A 19,201-nucleotide genomic window follows, 5' to 3' on the forward strand; every position below is an offset into this window, starting at 1 on the left:
CTGTGGATATAGATCCATAATTCTTGAACGTTGTAAAGAGAGCTTTGAGCATATTGGGCTTCATAAATCAGAGTACTAAGTATACTGGGATATTATGTTGAAGTTGTATAAGACATTGGCAAGGCCAAATTTGGAGTACTGTGTGGTTCTGGTCAACTGCCTACAGGAAAGATAAGATTGAAAGGATACAGAGAAAGTTTATAAGAATGTTGCCAGGTCATATAGGGAAATGTTCAATAGGTTAGGACTTTATTTACTTAGAGTGTAGGAGAATGGGAGGGGGGGGGAGATATTTAATAGAGGTATACAAAATAATGGGGTATAGATGAGGCTTTTTCTCCTGAGTAACAGTATGTCATGGGCTGAAGGGCCTGTATCTGTGTCAGTAGTGCCCTATGACTTTGAAATTCACTACCATTTTTAATGTATCAGAACAGATTATTGGGGGCAAGTGTTTGAAAATCAAGATCTCAAACGAAACACGTTGAAAAGCCTTGGCACGCTTGATAGCAATGTTTCATGCCCTCCACTTTGCTACTATTTACAGTAGACTACACAAAGGTCTGGAGAGTTACCATTGTGATGCCACATACAGATAAGCAAGCCAGTGTTAGCATCTTTCCTGACAACAACTGGTTCTGGTGGCCACATACTTTGATGCCTCATAGCAGATTCCCAAATGAACAAAATCTTCTGAGCTCCATCACTTGGAGAGAGGAAAAAAAATCAAAAATGTCTGAAAGATCTCCAGGTGAAATAGTAATTAGGATCATGATAGTGACCAAAAAGCGAAGCTACTTTGAAAGATTCAAAGAAAGACAACAGAAGTACCTTTTGAGATCACTGATAACTCCAAGAAAGAGAGTTTATTCTAAGTAAAATAAAATTAGGACACAATTTAAAGTTCCTAATCAAAGATGACAAAATTAATGTGGATACAGCCAGTTACTAACATCAATGAAAACATAATAATTGTTCCCAAATGATTGAAATTTTGAATAAGTTGATTGAAATAAAACACAGTGTTTAATGGAATGAATGTAGTCTCCTCACCAAGATTTTATTGGCTACCAACCAAAGTTTTCTAATAGATTGTTGTACAGATTTTCAGTAAATATTTTCTACAAAAAAATTAACAAGCATTATGTTTTTATATTAGTTTTTCAGATAAACATTCTTTAACAATTACCAAGGACCCACTTCCATATGTATGTTCACAAAAAAATATATATATAACTCATTTGATACAGAAAACAAGCAACTTGCATTTTTTTCACATTGTAGCCAATGGTTTACTTAAAGTTAAACAAGTCAATGTCAATTTTGAAGTAGACATAGGCGTAGTAATCTTGTTGGCTGACATTCAGTCCAGGGATATCCATGTTGGCCTGTTGTAAAAATTAAATACCACTACATTAGAAACAATATTGCAAATTTGGTCCAGTACATCACTGGTAAAATCCTCCCAACCATTGAGCACTGAAACACTGTTGTAGGAAAACAGCATCCATCATCAGAAAGTGCCAGGACCCAGGCTCTTTTCTTGTTGCTGCCATCAGGTAGAAGCTACAGGAGCCTCAAGACTCGCACCACCAAGTTCAAGAACAATTACTACCCCTCAATCCTTGGGTTCTAGAATAAAGGGAGATAACTACACTCACTTGCCGATCCATTGAGATGTTCCCACAACCAACGTTCTCATTTTAAGGACTCTTTATCTCACTATCTTGTTCTCATTATTTATTGCCACTTATTTACATTTGCATTTGGATAGTTTGTTGTCTTCTGCATTCTGGTTGATTTTTCATTGATCCTGTTATCGTTAGTAGTCTATAGATTTGCTGAGTATGCCCACAGGAAAATGAAACTCAGGATTGTATATGGTGACATATGTGTACTTCGATAATAATAAAATTTACTTTGATTTATCAGTTTTACATATCACTTGATAGTTGCAAATCAAGGTTGTTCTTTCATAAACAACAGGAATTCTGCAGATGCTGGAAATTCAAGCAACACACATCAAAGTTGCTGGTGAACGCAGCAGGCCAGGCAGCATCTGTAGGAAGAGGTGCAGTCGACGTTTCAGGCCGAGACTCTTCGTCCATCCTGACGAAGGGTCTCGGCCTGAAACGTCGACTGCACCTCTTCCTACAGATGCTGCCTGGCCTGCTGCGTTCACCAGCAACTTTGATGTGTGTTGCTTGTTCTTTCATAACTGTTTAAGGCAGGGCTTCCCAAACTGGGGGTCCACCTTGCTTAGTGGCATTGGTTGATGGCATAAAAAAAAGTTGGGAACCCTTGATTTAGGGCATTCTTTCAAAGAGTAGCAGCCCATGTCCAATGAGAGGAGATTTGATAGAAGTGTACAAGAGGCATGGATTGAGTGAACAGACAGAGATGGCTAATATGAGGGAACATGATGTTAAGGTGATTGGAGGAAAGTATGGTGGGGTGTCAGAAGTCAGAGGCAAGTTTTCTTTTAAATAGTGGGGGCTGTGTGGAATGTGCTGTCAAGGGTGATGGTAGAAGCAAATACACTAGGGACTTTTGAGAGACTTAGATGGGCACATGGGTGATAGAAATTTGAGGGCAATGTGGGAGGGAAGGGTTAGTTCTGTCTTAGAGTAGGTTAAAAAGTAGGTACAGCGTCATGGGTCAAAGGACTGTCCTGTAATCTTCTATGTTCTATGAAACATTGACTTCTTTCCACTGATGCCTGTTTCTATCATTTTTTGGTCTCAATATTTTTCATCATATCTGGGAAAATGAAAATGAGTTAGTTTCAAGTGGATAAGATGGGGAGTGTTAAATAAGACAACAGAAATATATTTGATAGGATTGGCTTGGTGATCTATTGAAGAAGCCATCTGATTGATAGCAAACAATCAGAAGTTGTGAAAAGCAGGTCAAGAGTATAGGAAATGCCTGGAGAAAAGGTATGGCCCAACTCACATGCCCAAATTTTGTCAGTCTTTGCCCTTGAAAGCTGAATGCATGGCAGAAAACATGAGAGTGGAGGCAGAGATGTGACCAGGACTTTAGGCACATATGCAGATGGAGTATTACCAGGAATAGATCAAGTGTGTGGATAGGGCACAATGGGAAAGAGACAAGGTTTGCAGATGGGGCACTGGGGGAATGGGGCTGAATTGTAAATTGGGGGCTAGGTTATGGTTGGGACTGTGGACAAGGGCACGGGGACAAATTTGCCAATGGAGTACAAGCAGGAATGTAGGAAACAGTGCAGCGGCGGGGTAAGGGGACTAAGTGTGTGGACTGATCACCAAGTGGAACAAGATTAGATGTGCAGCTGGGCCTGAAATGTAGTTGATATCTGTATGTATGCCCAGAGAAAGTGGAAGCAAGGGCTGAAAGGAGGGTGTGTTGGAAAGTCAGGAAGAGATCAGTGGAGGGATAGGTAGAGGAACTCCTGAATGAAGAGATTCAGATACATACAGTATTGCCAGTGTGAGGGGTCAAGAGAAAATGGTTGAGAGGGGTGAGAGGAAAGGAGAGACATAGTGGACAAGATCAACAAGCCTACATACATTTGTGCTATTCTGTCTTTAAAGTGAGGTAGTGTTTATGGGCTCATTGTCCATTCAGAAATCTGATGGCGGAGGGGAAGGAGCTGTTTCTGAAATGTTGAGTGTGTGTCTTCAGGCTCCTGTACCACCTGCTTGATGGTAGCAATGAGAAGAGGTTATGCCCTGGATGATGGGGGTCCTTAATGATGTATAAAAAGAAGGAAATTGCCTTTTAAACTCACAAGAGAGCCAAGACCATCAACTTTTTTTGCTGTTGATGTTTCTGTAGCAGGCAATTTCTTTTTTACAAGGTCGAGTTGCTAACTCGACGCTCAACCCAGCACAGATGGAAAGCGTGCCAGGGGAGCCGGCTGGATTCGAACTTGGGAGCCTTCGTTCCAAAGTCTGGCGCTGATGCCACTAAGCCACCAGCCGACCTTAATGATGTATGCTGCCTTTTTTTAGGCATCACCTTTTGAAGGTGACCTTGTTGCTGGGGGAAATAGTGTGCAAGATGGAATTGGCTGACTTTCCGTAGCTTTGACCATGATGCAACCGGTTAGAATGCTCTCCATCATACACCCATAGAAATTTGCGAGAGTCTTTGGTAACATACCAAGTATCCTCAACTCCTAATGAAATATAGTTGCTATCAACCCTTCTTTGTAGTTGCATCAATATGTTGGGCTGTTGACACCCAGGAACTTGAAACTGCTCACCCTTTCCACTGCTGATCCCTCGATGAGGACTGGTATGTGTTTCCTTGACTTCCCCTTCCTGAAGTTCACAATCAGTTCCTTACTCTTACTGCCACAGAGTGCAACACCATCTTAACCATCTGAAATTCTGCCAACAATAGTTGTATCATCAGCAGATTTATAGATGGTGACTGACTTGTGCCTAGCCCAGTCATGGGTAGAGAGAGTAGAACAGTGGGATAAGTACGCATCCTGAATGTGGGCCAGTGTTGATTGTCAGCAAGTAGGACCTGTCCCCTAGACATGTAGCTTATATCGAAAATCTATCAAGTAAATCCTTTAGTGTAACAGTTATAAATACTATCAGATCTATGGTTACTCCAGTTGGCACAACTATTTCTAGGCCTAATTAGTCGCCAGGGGAAAAAAACAGCCAAACAAAGTTGCCTCAACCATTGGCTAAATTATTAGAATCATCTAAAGATCTGAGTTTGACGAAGTTTTAAAAATTGATCACAATTCTTACTAATGCTTCATCTGTTACATGTTTCCAGAACTTTCCATTTTTACTTCTAGCCATTTAAGGATTGTAAAAGGAAATGTCATAGACTTTCAATGTCTAAATGTAGTGAAGTTATTTAAAAATATTGGTTGAATAATCAGAACAGTAAGAAAGAATCTATAGAACTTTATGACAAAGCTTTATAAACATTCTCAAATTAATGTTTAGTTTTGCCAGAATGTGAATTCAACTTTGCTTCATGAAAATGGTTAAGTTCACAGTATGTGCACACCATGCATAATGCAAAACTCTGTGTAGTGCTCAAGATTTCAAGAATATGTGGAATCTCTTGTGTTTAAAGTGTTTGTGCTTGTCTCTTTATAAACAAAAATGCAATGGCGGATACTCAGCAATGTTCGAATTGGATGACAGAACCAAGTTAAAAGGGCAAAGAGCCTACTTCTGATGCTATTTTTTTGTTTGTCTGTGCATGGAGAATCTCTGCAACCAGCCTTGTATATATTAGTGCACCGTGCCGTGTAAAATGTTACATTGTCATTTTTGCAGTTTGTAAGAAGAAAGATATATAAAAGTGAGAGCACTGCAATGATTCTGTCTTTGACTCTTATGGCTGCAGAAGTTGACAGATTTCCATCACAACTATTTTTCTGAAAGGAGAATGTCTCATGTTTCCTGAATGAACTAACATTATATGATGTTGTGAATTCTGAATATCAGAATGATTATAATGAAGAAAATAACAACAGGAATTCTGCAGATGCTGGAAATTCAAGCAACACACATCAAAGTTGCTGGTGAACGCAGCAGGCCAGGCAGCATCTCTAAGAAGAGGTACAGTCGATGTTTCAGGCCGAGACCCTTCGTCAGGATTAACTGAAGGAAGAGTGAGTAAGAGATTTGAAAGTTGGAGGGGGAGGGGGAGATCCAAAATGATAGGAGAAGACAGGAGGGGTAGGGATGGAGTCAAGAGCTGGACAGGTGATAGGCAAAAGGGATACGAGAGGATCATGGGACAGGAGGTCCGGGAAGAAAGACAGTGGGGGGGGACCCAGAGGATGGGCAAGAGGTATATTCAGAGGGACAGAGGGACAAAAAGGAGAGTGAGAGAAAGAATGTGTGTATAAAAATAAATAACAAATGCGGTACGAGGGGGAGGTGGGGCCTTAGCGGAAGTTAGAGAAGTCGATGTTCATGCCATCAGGTTGGAGGCTACCCAGACGGAATATAAGGTGTTGTTCCTCCAACCTGAGTGTGGCTTCATCTTTACAGTAGAGGAGGCAGTGGATAGACATGTCAGAATGGGAATGGGATGTGGAATTAATATGTGTGGCCACTGGGAGATCCTGCTTTCTCTGGCGGACAGAGCGTAGGTGTTCAGCAAAGCGGTCTCCCAGTCTGTGTTGGGTCTCGCCAATATATAAAAGGCCACATCGGGAGCACCGGATGCAGTATATCACCCCAGCCGACTCACAGGTGAAGTGTAGTTCGACTGTACCTCTTCCTTGAGATGCTGCCTGGCCTGCTGAGTTCACCAGCTTCTTTGATGTGTGTTGTATAATGAAGAAAATAATAGTTCTAATGACTTTAAAAAACTTGAAAGCCAAGTAGATTTCATCCCAGGCTTTTAGAAGAAACTTGTGAAAACATTGCCAAGGAGCATAAGTTTCACCTGATAATATTATGTCACTTTGCTTATTAAGTAAAGCAGGAAAATTACAAGCAAGTTATTTTGAAATCTGCGATCTGAAATTAGATGGTCAATAGCTAAGGATTGCTTGGAATTTTTACATGATGAAAGCGATACTGCATGATTTATAAATGAATAATTTTGAAGAGGTGAGTAAATTAGACAAAGAAATGACTAAAGATTATGAACATTGACTTCTAAAAAGCACACAGGAATAAGTCTGTTAGATAAGGCTAATGTCTGTATGTTAAAGGCAAATTACTAACATTGTTAGGCAGAATAAAAGTATTCAGCTTTATTTACAATTGATTTAGATGATGGAATAGAAAGCTATGCACCTCAAGTTAGGCAATAACATGAGGCTGGGTGCCCATTAAAAGCTGTGTGGATGGAAGCATTAAATTACAAATGAGACATTAATTGATTAAGGAAACAAGTAAAATTGGGCAAATTAATTTCAATGCAGGCAAACATTATCATGTGGTTTAAAACTAAAAACGAATAGGCAACATTTCTGAAAGGCTTAAGTGCTAGAAACACTGAGGTCTGAAAAGACTATGGCTGGGAGGTATCCATGGATGCAGATAATCAAAATATTACAGAGCACAGAAAATATCTTAAAATGGTCATGGATTGATGGCTTTTTAATCTAGAGGGCTGAAGCACAAGTTTCTACAACTAGATAACTAGATAACAGAACAGTACAACATTGGAGCAGACCCTTCAGCCTACAGTGTCTGTACTAACCATGATGCCAATTTTAATTACCAGGGGTGATTGATAAGTTCGTAGCCTAAGGTAGGAGGAGTCAATTTTAGAAAACCTGACACATTTATTTTTCAACATCATCCCCTCCTACATTTACACACTTAGTCGTGGAGCATACGGATCTTGGACCTCCAGAAAGTGTCCACAGCAGGGGTGATTGATAAGTTAGTGGCCTAAGGTAGACGATGAGTTATACAGCTCTCGTTACATGCACATGCAGTTCAACTCTGAGTGATTATCCAGAAAGTTTGAAGTTAATAACTCATCTCCTTCTACCTTAGGCCACGAACTTATCAATCACTCCTGATAAGTTATTAACCTCCAACTTTCTGCATAATCACTCAAAGAGTTGAACTGCATGTGCACGTAATTAGAGCTGCATTAACTCATCGCCTTCTATCTTAGGCCACACACTTATCAATCACCCCTACTGTGGGCACTTTTTGAAGGTCCAAGATCCAGATGCTCCACGACCGCTGGGCCAAGTGTGTAAATATAGGAGGGGACTATGTTGAAAAATAAATGTGCTAGGTTTTCTAAAATTGACTCCTTCTACCTTAGGCCACAAACTTATCAATCACCCCTCATAATTCCATCTGCCTGCACATAGTCCATGTACCGCCATTCCCTGCTTGTTCATGTGCCTTTCTAAATCGCTCTTTAGTGCTACTGCTTCCACCTCTTCCATAGGCAGTGTGTGTTCTAAGCTACCACTTTTTTTTAAACTCCTTACAAATCTGTCAAGTTTTCCCACCTCTCAACTTGGATCATAAGTCATAGAACCAGAATTGAGCCATTCAGCCCATCAAATCTGCTCCACTGTTCCATCATGGTTGATCCCAGATCCCACTTAACTGCATACTCCTGCATTCTCACCATATCCTTTGATGCCCTGACCAATCAGGAAACGATCAACTTCCGCCTTAAATATACCTATGGACTTGGCCTCCACCACTGTCTGTGGCAGAGAATTCCACAGATGTACTACTCTCTAGCTTAAAAAAAAATTCTTACCTCTGTTCTAAAGGGTCACCCCTCAATTTTGAGGCAGTGCCCTTTAGTTCTGGATATCCCCACCATAGGAAACATTCTCTCCACATCCACCCTATCTAAGCCCTTTTAACATTCGGTAGGTTTCAGTGAGATTGGCCTGCATTCTTTTAAATTCCAGTGTTGAGTACAGACCTAAAGCTGCCAAATGCTCCTCATATTCCTTCATTCCCGGAATCATCCTCACGAACCTCCTCTGGATTCTCTCCAAATGACAACACATCCTTTCTGAGATATAGGGCCCTAAACTGTTGACAATACTCTTAAACGCGGCCTGATTAGTGTCTTATATAGGGTCAGCATTATCTCTCGGTTTTATTCTGTTCCCCTTGAAGTGAATGCCAGCATTGCATTTGCCTTCTTTACCACAGTCTCAACCTGTAAATTAACCTTCTGGGAGCCTTGCACAAGGATTCCCAAGTCCCTCTGCACCTCTGATGTTTGAACCTTCTCCCCATTTAGATAATAGTCCGCATTTTCCTTTTACCAAAATCTATTATCATACATTTCCCAACACTGTATTCCATCTACCACTTTTTTGCCCGTTCTCTCAATCTGTCTAAGTCCTACAGCAATCGCATTATTCCTCAGCACTACCTACCCCCCCACCTGTCTTCATTTCATCCGCAAACTTTGCCACAAAGCCATCAAGTCCATTGCCTAAATCATTGCCAAACAATGTGAAAAGCAGCAGTCCCAATACTGAAGCCATAGAAACTACAGCACAGAAACAGGCCTTTTGGCCCTTCTTGGCTGTGCCGAACCATTTTCTGCCTAGTCCCACTGACCTGCACACGGACCATATCCCTCCATACACCTCCCATCCATGTATCTGTCCAATTTATTCTTAAATGTTAAAAAAGAACCCGCATTTACCACCTCGTCTGGCAGCTCATTCCATACTCCCACCACTCTGTGTGAAGAAGCCCCCCCCCAATGTTCCCTTTAAACTTTTCCCCCCTCACCCTTAACCCATGTCCTCTGGTTTTTTTCTCCCCTTGCCTCAGTGGAAAAAGCCTGCTTGCATTCACTATATCTATACCCATCATAATTTTATATACCTCTATCAAATCTCCCCTCATTCTTCTACGCTCCAGGGAATAAAGTCCTAACCTATTCAACCTTTCTCTGTAACTGAGTTTCTCAAGTCCCGGCTTCTCTGCACTCTTTCAACCTTATTTATGTCCTTCCTGTAATTTAGTGACCAAAACTGAACACAATACTCCAGATTCGGCCTCACCAATGCCTTATACCACCTCATCATAACATTCCAGCTCTTATACTCAATACTTTGATTAATAAAGGCCAATGTACCAAAAGCTCTCTTTACGACCCTATCTACCTGTGACGCTACTTTTAGGGAATTTTGTATCTGTATTCCCAGATCCCTCTGTTCCACTGCACTCCTCAGTGCCTTACCATTAACCCTGTATGTTCTATCTTGGTTTGTCCTTCCAACGTACAATACCTCACACTTGTCTGTATTAAACTCCATCTGCCATTTTTCAGCCCATTTTTCCAGCTGGTCCAAGTCCCTCTGCAGGCTCTGAAAACCTTCCTCACTGTCTACTACACCTCCAATCTTTGTATCATCAGCAAATTTGCTGATCCAATTTACCACATTATCATCCAGATCATTGATATAGATGACAAATAACAATGGACCTAGCACTGATCCCTGTGGCACACCCCTAGTCACAGGCCTCCACTCAGAGAAGCAATTCTCTACTACCACTCTTTGGCTTCTTCCATTGAGCCAATGTCTAATCCAATTTACCACCTCTCCATGTATACCTAGTGACTGAATTTTCCTAACTTCCATGCGGGACCTTGTCAAAACCCCTGACCCCTGAGGAACACCAAAAGTCACAGGTCAACCTCATTAGTCAACTTAAATCTGCATCCTCTAGTATTTGACATTTCCACCCTAAGAAAAAGACTGCCCATCCACCCCATTTATGCCTCTTGTAATTATATATGCCTTTACCAGGTCATCACTCAGTTTCTGATATTCCAGAGAAAACAGTACAAGTTTGTTCAGGCTATCCTTATACCTAATATACTCAAATCCAAGGCAACATTCTAGTGAACCTCTTTTGCACCCTCTCCAAAGACTCTACATCTTTCCAGTAATGCAGCCACCTGAAATGCATGTAAACATGGCAAAATCAAAGTTTTATACATTAGCAAAATGACTTGCCACATTTTATATTCATTGACGTGACTGATAAATTACAATCTCCACGATCTCAATTAGCACAGGTGCACCACAAGGCCGTGTGCTTGCCCCACTGCTCTACTTGCTTTATACTTGTGACTGTGAGCTCCAATGCCATATTTAAGTTTGATGACACTGTCATCAGTGGTGACAAATGAGCATTTAGGAGGGAGATTGAAAATCTGGCTAAGTGCTGTCACATCAACCATCTTTCACTCAATGTTAGCAAGACCAAGGAGCTGATTTCAGGAGGAGGAAACTGAAGGTTCATCGAGATCAGAGGTAGAGAAGGTCAGCAACTTTAAATTCCTCAGTTTTATCATTACAGAGGACCTGTCCTGGGCCAGCATGTATGTTGAATTACAAAGAAAGCATAGCAGTGCCTCTACATCGAAGTTTGTGAAGATTCGGCATGACATCTGAAATTTTGACAAACTTTTGTAGATATGTGATGGAGTGGTTGCATCATGCTTGATACGGAAACACCAATGCCCTTGAAGGGAAAATCCTACAAGAAGTAGTGGATACGGCCCAGTTCATTGCAGGTTAAATCCTCCCCACTATTGAGCACATCTCCATGGAGTGCTGTCACAGGAAAGTAGCATCCACTGTCAAGGACTCTCACTATCCAGGTCATGCTCTCTTCTTGCTGCTGCCATCAGAAAGAAGGTACTGGAGCCTTAGGACCCTCACCACCAGGTTCAGGAACAGTTATTACCCCTCAACCATCAGGGTTTTGAACCAGAGGGAATAACTTCATTTGTTCCATCACTGAACTGTGCCCACAACATATGAACTCACTTTCAAGGACTCTTCATCTCATGTTCGCAATATTTATTGCTTTTTGTTTGTTTGTTTATTTATTTTTCTTTCGTATTTGCAGAGTTTGTTGTTTGTCTTGATGGGTGTGGTCTTTAATTGATTCTATTATGTTTCTTGGATTTATTGAGCATGCCCACAAGAAAACAAATCTTAGGGTTGTATATGGTGACATATATGTACTTCAATAATAAACTTACTTTGAACTTTGATAAAGTTAAGTATGTCCTTAGCCACCCTATCTGCTCATGTTGCCACTTTCAGGGAGCTATGGACTTGCACCCTAAGACTCCTCTACATCAATGCTGCTAAGGGTTCTACTATTTACACTACACCCGGAATAATGTGAACAGCTCTGGGCATCCCACTTTGGCCTCCAACGAAGTGCTGCATAGACCACAGTACTATCTTGATTCCAAGGATGAAGTTATGATGAGAAGTTGCAAAAACTAGAATTGTGTTCCTTAGAATTCAGAAGGTTAAGTGATGGTGACTGAAGTTGTTGAGACATTAAAATGAATGGGAGTGGGGACAGGGGTGGGGTATTTGAATAGATGGTGAGATATTTCTGCCAGACCTAGTCTAAACCTAGATCTTGGTCTCTGAGGAGTGAAGGTAGACATGAAGAGGCTGGCACGAACTTGGAATTCTTGTATGAAAGGCAATTAATTTGAAACCGATTTGTTTTAAATCGGAGATTGATATACTTTTGCTCATAGTGGCAGAAAATGAAAAGTGCTTATTAGTACCACCTCTCACACCAAGCTTTAAGACTTTGCCTCACAGCAGTTATTTAAACTTATTGCCAACAAATTGCACTTCATCAAAGGAATCTAGAAATTCAACTTGTGTGAATTTCTCAACAGGGTAGCTTGAGGACTCTAAAGCATAGTTAACTTGAAAATGTCATGTAACTGACCAGAGAAAGAGGTTACAGAACACAACTGTTGTGGGTTAATAGTCATTGCACGGAGAAGATTTTAGAAGTGCTGTCATCAACCTTTAGTGCAGAACTATTTGAGTCAACAAAGTGCACTCAGAGTTAGTGCAAGCACTCAAGCAAGGGGAATGATGTCATAGAGCCTGTTGTTCCGTTACTCATGGAAGGGAGGTGAAGAGAAATGCTGGATCTCTGTCTGGTTTCCCTCAGATCAATGAATCTGGAGTGGTGCTGAGAAGGGGGTTGAGAAAAAACAGAATAGCTGTTCAGTTCAGCCTGCAGGCAAGCATCAAGTTCACTCATCAATCAAGATGACTTATTGTTTATTATGAGCTCATTGTTGCGCATACTTACATCAACAGTGCTTGCAGCAGCAACTTCATCTAGATGTTTAAAAAGTGCATTGAGCACATCTCTTAGTCTTTTCATGGTCTTTTTATTTGGCTGAAGAAGCATAGCCTGAAAATTGACTGGAAGCCCATACCTGAAAAATTCAATTTGTGTACAGAATGATACAATCTATTAAACATAGGAGTTGAAAAATTCGCATATTTTCATAAAGTAAACTTGAATAATATCACATCAAATTAAACACAGATGTGGTACCAGCTCCAAAGTAATCCCATTCATTTATATTTTAAATAATGCAAAACTACAACAATGAATTAATTTTTCTCATTTAACCAACTATGTTTATTCACTTCATTAGCCCCTCCACTTCTCTGCCTCTCCATTTCCTAAAACCTGATACACTTATAATCTAGTCCTGACGAAGGGTCTCGGCCTGAAACGTCGACTGCGCCTCTTCCTATAGATGCTGCTTGGCCTGCTGCGTTCACCAGCAACTTTGATGTATGTTGTGACACTTATAATTTTGTTAGTTCTGACAATAATTGAATTGGCCTGGTTTATTAATGTAAGTGCAAGCAAGTTCCCTTTGGGAGAGCTCTGCAAGATAATTGCAAACTTTTTTTTAAATCAAAGTAATTCACTGCTGATCACAGATTCTGGACAATCAGATCTGCTTCTGTCTCTGTAGATGGTATCTAGCCTGCTGAGCATTTTCAGTGATTTCTATTTTTATTTCATTTCCAAAACCTACAGCATTTGGCTTTTGTTTATTATTGGCCATGAGCAAATAGGATGGAGGACTAAGTTATTAGAGAAAATGGTAGTGATACACAATATATTCATCAGTTTCTGGGAAGTGGAAGGGAACAATTTCAACCATCAAGCAAAGCCTGTCAGAGATGTTATCAAAAAAGATGATAACCAGAATTCAAACTCAGAAATAATGTAATAAATTTCTCAAAAAACAACAGTACCATCATCCAACCATGTCTACCTGCCAAGTGGTCAGTTGGTGAGCCTACTAAGCTCCTGATTGATTTTGACAGCTGACCCTATGGCACACTCTGTGCCCCTTGACTTTCAGCAAAACATGAATCAGACCCATGAAAGACTTCCTAGTCAGACCACAGTGGTAATATTCTTATCACTGAAGTCCAGATGATTTTTTGATGCAAAGGTGGACCTTATGTCTCAGAGTGGAGGCCAGGAAATAATGCAAAAGTGAAAGGTCTCACAGGAAAATGTGTCATGTACAGATTAATTGAAGGAAAGTAACAGAGGGAACATGCTGAAACATGAAACAGCAGAGGATTAGTATAAATGGGTGCTTGATGGTCAGCATGGACCTAGTGGCTAAGGGATCTGTTCTTGAGTTGTGTCTCTCCTCGAGTTCAAGGTGCTAAACAGACTGGAAACGTATTGCAGACAAAACTAAGACAAAAGCAAAGGTGTGGGCAAGTGGGAATTCATTGCAACATTGTCATTGCACTGTCCACAATTTGACAGAAAGGTAAAATAAATACATATGAATGCATGTCTCTACATTAGTTTAATTTCATCCCAATTTAGAGTTTGATGAGGCTCTGAACTACTCAACAGCGGTAAAACTGCTGAGGCTTGAGTTCAAACTGCAATAAACAGAGGAAAAATAGCGAGCTACAATCATCTCATTTTGTTGATATTTATTACTTATTTATTTACTTATTATTTTCTTTTGTATTTGCACAGTTAGTTGTCTTTTGCACATTGGTTGCTTGTCCATTCCATTGGGTGTAGTCCTTCATTGATTATATTATGGTTCTTTGATTTACTGAGTACACCTGCTGTTACGTACCCCGTAAACTGGGTTGCCAAACCAGCAGAAATGGACCACTTAGTTGGAGTCTGGATTACTGGAACTAAGAAAGTTTTATTAAAGAAATAAGCAACACAGTACTCTAATCAAAAGGATATAAATGCAACAGTTTAGCAATGATAAAACACACATACACAGAACTATGATAATAGGATCAATCAAGCTCTATTGCAGTCTAGGGGTAAATGATCAGTTTCAAGGGACGCAAAGTTCAGTTCAATTGAGTTCAGTTCAGTTCGCAGTAATCGCTGTTGTGCCGTTGGGGCGGGGAGAAGAGAGAGAGAGCGAAAGTGAATGAATATTCAAAACGGATTCCACACAGACCTTCGATATTCCTCGCAGTTAGCTTTCGGGTGAGCCCTTTGTAATGTCTTCTGAGGTCACTGACTGTGACCCCTCTGTTCCAGATACAATCGTTCTTCTGCGGTGAACCCGGCACCCAGGCAAGGGCGGACACACACACCAGGTTCCCACCTGACCGTATCTTTCTACCCTGTGTGTCTATGGCTGGTCCCGTGACCAGACCTCCAAAACTCCCAGCAATTTGTGGGGGCACACCACTTCCAGGGTCTCGTTACCTCGTGGTGTCGTGTGTCTGTTGCCTTAGCGAACCTGTCCCTTTTTATCCCCCTGCTGGGGTATCGCCTGTCCATCAAACTTCAAATAGTTCAGGGTTCAAAGCAACCGGTCTCTGACAATACTCGGAACCATGTCTCCTTTCGGTAATCTCTCTCGTCTCTCTCTTATTAGCACCTTGTATGTTCCCCCATTGTCCTCTTATCGGCATCAATCTTCTGATAACTGGTTCTTTTATCACATCCCTACCCTTCAAAGGATTTTTACCAGGGTAAAAATAATAGGCAGGAATACATTCTTAAATACACACAAATATACATGTTCATCAGCTATTTGGCTAATACGGAGAATTTTAAGTTGTCAACACCTTGACAGACAGTCAGCAATCACATTTTCCGTTCCTTTTATATGTGTTATTTTAATAATCCTCTAGAACCAGGCTCCAACTTAGCAAACTTCATAGTGGCCGAAAACACTAATGAATTGAGATCAGTGTAACTTCTCAGTGGTTTTTGCCCCGGACACAGATAACAAGGGTCGTCCCATACCAACTTAGCATTCTTTGAAATTTACTTTGAAATTCATTTCAGATTTCCAGCATCTGCAATATTTTGCACTTCAATCTAATCAATACTCCTGATCTTAGTACTGTTGAAACTCACATTAAAAATGTCTGACTTTTATAGCTATTAAGGTAGTGGAGACATCCTAAGAATGGATGGCAAACTTTTTTGCTGATTTTGTGATACCCTTAGCCTCACAAGGTGTATTCTTGTGGAGTTGTTTAGAACAGTAGGTTTGCTCTGATACAGATGGAATTTAATGATGGAGCATGAAGGGGACCAGATTTATAGTCAGCCCTTTCTTCCTCTGGCTGTTTTTGTATTACCCAAAGGTTTCAACTAAAATTTAACAACAGATCATTGTTTATTAAAGAATCTGTAAGCGCTATCATCTGCAGAAGAACTTCATTGGATTCTAAAGTCATCTACTTATAGATGTGATCTTTAAAATACAATAATCTATACTCTCTGTAAGCCACTAAGCTGAAGAAAGAATCCAGAATTTCTCTCAAGCCTTCAGTGCAAAACTCCCTGACACAATTTTACTCTTCAGCAGTTCTGCATCTTATTCAGGAATCACCATAATTTGGAGTCAACAGTGAATGGGTTAATTTACAGGTAAATGGTACTTGAATTTCTAGTGCTTTCAGTTAGTTGTAGTGAGAAAACAAAATATTGCTTACCGAAGAACAGATTCAACAAAAACTCTTAAAGCCTTTATGTGAATCCACGCTATGTATGCTTCACTAAAATTTACCTTTAGCCAACGCAGTAAAGGGCCCTGAAAATGAAAGTAAAGCAAATTAGTTCAAGACGACGTGCTTTCTTGAAACCATAAGTACTCTTGCATCAATTCTGATCTTGATTCTATTCTACTTGGTCCAAAAAATTAATGTACTCATAATTGGTATCTATAACCAGCGTATCCTAATGGTCCATGTGGACCAGTTCATCAAGTACATTAGATCAGATAGAGTCAAGAATAATAATGTTTGCAGTTGAGGTAAGAATCATAGTTGAGAATATCCTAACATGCTGCATGACTGTGTCATACAGAAACTGCACTGCTATGGACAGGATTGCTTTACAATGGGTAATTATAGACAGCTTAGAGCATCACCAGCATCGTCCCAACCACCATCAAGGACATGTATACAGAAAAAGGCCAGCAATATTATGAAGGATCCACCCACACTGCTCACGGACTGTTTGTCCCACTCCCAGCAGGGAAGAGGGTAGACAGTATCCACACCAGGACCACCAGACAGTTACTTCCTCAGGTTGACCAAAACCTCCACCAATTAAACCACCCACCACCACTACCTTATCATTTCCTTACTGAACACACCTAACAAACTCCACCCCATCTAAACTCCTTGCTGTAAGGAGATGCCAGCCAATATTAGGAAAGTTAAAATCTCCCATCACAACAACCCTATTATTATTGCACTGTTCCAGTATCTGACTTCCTCTCTGCTCCTTGATGTCCCTGTTACTATTGAGGGGAAGTCTACAAAATATCACCCAATAGTTATTGCCCCTTCCTGTTTCTAACTTCCACCCACACAGTAGATAATCCCTCCATGACTGCCGCCTTTTCTGCAGCCATGACACTATCCCTGATTAGCAATGCCACACCCCCACCTCTTTTGCCTCCCTCCCTGTCCTTTTTGAAACATCTAAAGCCTGGCACACTCAGCAGCTATTCCTGCCCCCAAGACATCCAAGTCTCTGTAATGGCCACAACGTCATAGTTCCACATATTGTTCCACGCTCTAAGTTCATCCGCCTTGTTTATGATACTCCTTGCATTAAAATAGATATATCTCAAACCATCAGGCTAAGTGCATCTTACCTAAGCCGAGCCTAATCACAGTACAATTTATAATAACCAATTAATCCACTAACCAGTATGTCTTTGGACCTGGGAGGAAACCCACATAATCATGGGAAGGACATACAAACTCCTTACACACAGCATTGGAATTGAACTCTGAACTCCGATATCCCAACTTACAATAGTGTCACACTAACTACTAAACTACCATAGTGCACGTGTATGATCTGTCTTTCTGATGAGTTTGAGAAAACCTTGAACTAATGGAACTACATCATAAAAGGATGACCAAGTTTTTCATCATTTTATTCTGCTGCAGTTTTGAACCTTCACAGCAGTTGTGCTATTGAGCTTACCAATAGAAATCATCCTAATTGATACATGAAGAAGAAAATGAGGACTTAGAAAGCAAAAACCAGCAGGTCAGGGTGAACGAGAGGTACTCTAGCCATCTAGTGATGCTAACACGCCTGCTTCAGCAGAGGCAAACAGTTTCCACTCCTGTAAAATTCTTACATACAGTGGTTCCATTCTTCTAGCAGTTTAGAATAGATACAATATATAATCTTGATTAACTGTTACCCTAGTTAACCAGGTCTTCACAACAAAATGTTTCACTTCATGCAGTGCTGCATTTTTAAAAACTGCCTATGTGATCCAGAGCCTGATTCCTTCGCATCTGTCAAAGTTATATTTGCCATATTTATCCAACAAATTTTGTAGAGAATTGTTTTCAAATGGTGCATATCAGCAGACACCATGATGTAAAATTATGCTACCTACTGTAAGGAACCCTGCCATCAACATACAGTGTAAGAAGAGCAATCTGAGCCTTGGGTTTGCTTCCCTCCAACCATCACACAGATTTTTTTTTAAATCACAAAATTAATCTATATTTATACTTCTGTATATTAAATATAAAAAGTGGTTTTCTTTACCTTTGTAGTGTAATTCTGTCTTTATATTCATAGTATCATAATTTGTAATGTTAGCAATTCTGTGTACAACTCCAATGTCATTAATGTGGCTTCTCTCAATAAAGCTCATGTCACCTGTTGGAGAAGCACAGTGGCAGCAGGACCTTAGACTGCCATCTTCAGCCACAAAGACTTTGTGTTGGCTGCATCAAGCTTCAGTGTGTCCTTCAGCACATGCTCCTACAGCCAGGAGTGTGCCAGGTGATGGCATTCCTTGACAGACATCTCTATAATGGAAGACCAATAAGTTTTAGGCAGACCAAAGAGCATCTTTCACTCAGATGATCTTACAGCAGCAATTGGTTTGCCTCTGTACATGTCCCTGGAAATAGCCAGTAATTCAGAGCGATAACTGTTATGTAACTGCTCAGAATGAAATACAAAAGGACCCTTGCATACTTTTCCAGACCTTTGCAAGTGCACAGTCCACAAAAAGGTGGGCAACCATATCGTCTTCTTCACAGCCATTTCAAGGAAAGCAGACGTACGTGAGACGCCAACTGTGCAGAAAAGATCTGACAGGAAAGACATCTCTCACTGCCAAGTAAGGTCTTGGTGATAGTGTGTACTGTGATGAGCCATTCTGTCAAATAGTTTTGACGATCTGCTGAGGGCACCATACCACAGGATCCATCATGTCCTTTTCTCCTGGGACCTACAAGATGTTCAACACTGATCACCTGATGGGTTTGTAGTAAAATGTGTTTTCATGAAAGAACTTTTCTATAAAGGATAGGTAATGCAACTGAATGGAATATTACATGGCAATGAAGAAATGGGTAGAACACCAGCATGTGGTGACACCTGGT

General features: G+C 40.6%; 1 protein-coding gene across 1 annotated transcript in view; it reads right to left on the minus strand.

The window, feature by feature from the left end:
* Positions 1-838: 838 nt before the first annotated feature.
* Positions 839-19,201, minus strand: part of LOC134340415 (V-type proton ATPase subunit C 1-B-like) — a 72,155-nt gene continuing 53,792 nt past the window's right edge. Inside the window, exons 11-13 of the mRNA XM_063037622.1 lie at positions 16,262-16,359; positions 12,588-12,717; positions 839-1,388 (exon numbers count right to left, since the gene is read on the minus strand). Of these exons, the coding sequence (XP_062893692.1) occupies positions 1,293-1,388; positions 12,588-12,717; positions 16,262-16,359 (324 nt within the window). The 3' untranslated portion in view covers positions 839-1,292. The remainder of the gene's footprint in view (positions 1,389-12,587; positions 12,718-16,261; positions 16,360-19,201) is intronic.

The sequence above is a fragment of the Mobula hypostoma genome, chromosome 2 (assembly GCF_963921235.1).
Source record: "Mobula hypostoma chromosome 2, sMobHyp1.1, whole genome shotgun sequence".
NCBI lineage: Eukaryota > Metazoa > Chordata > Chondrichthyes > Myliobatiformes > Myliobatidae > Mobula > Mobula hypostoma.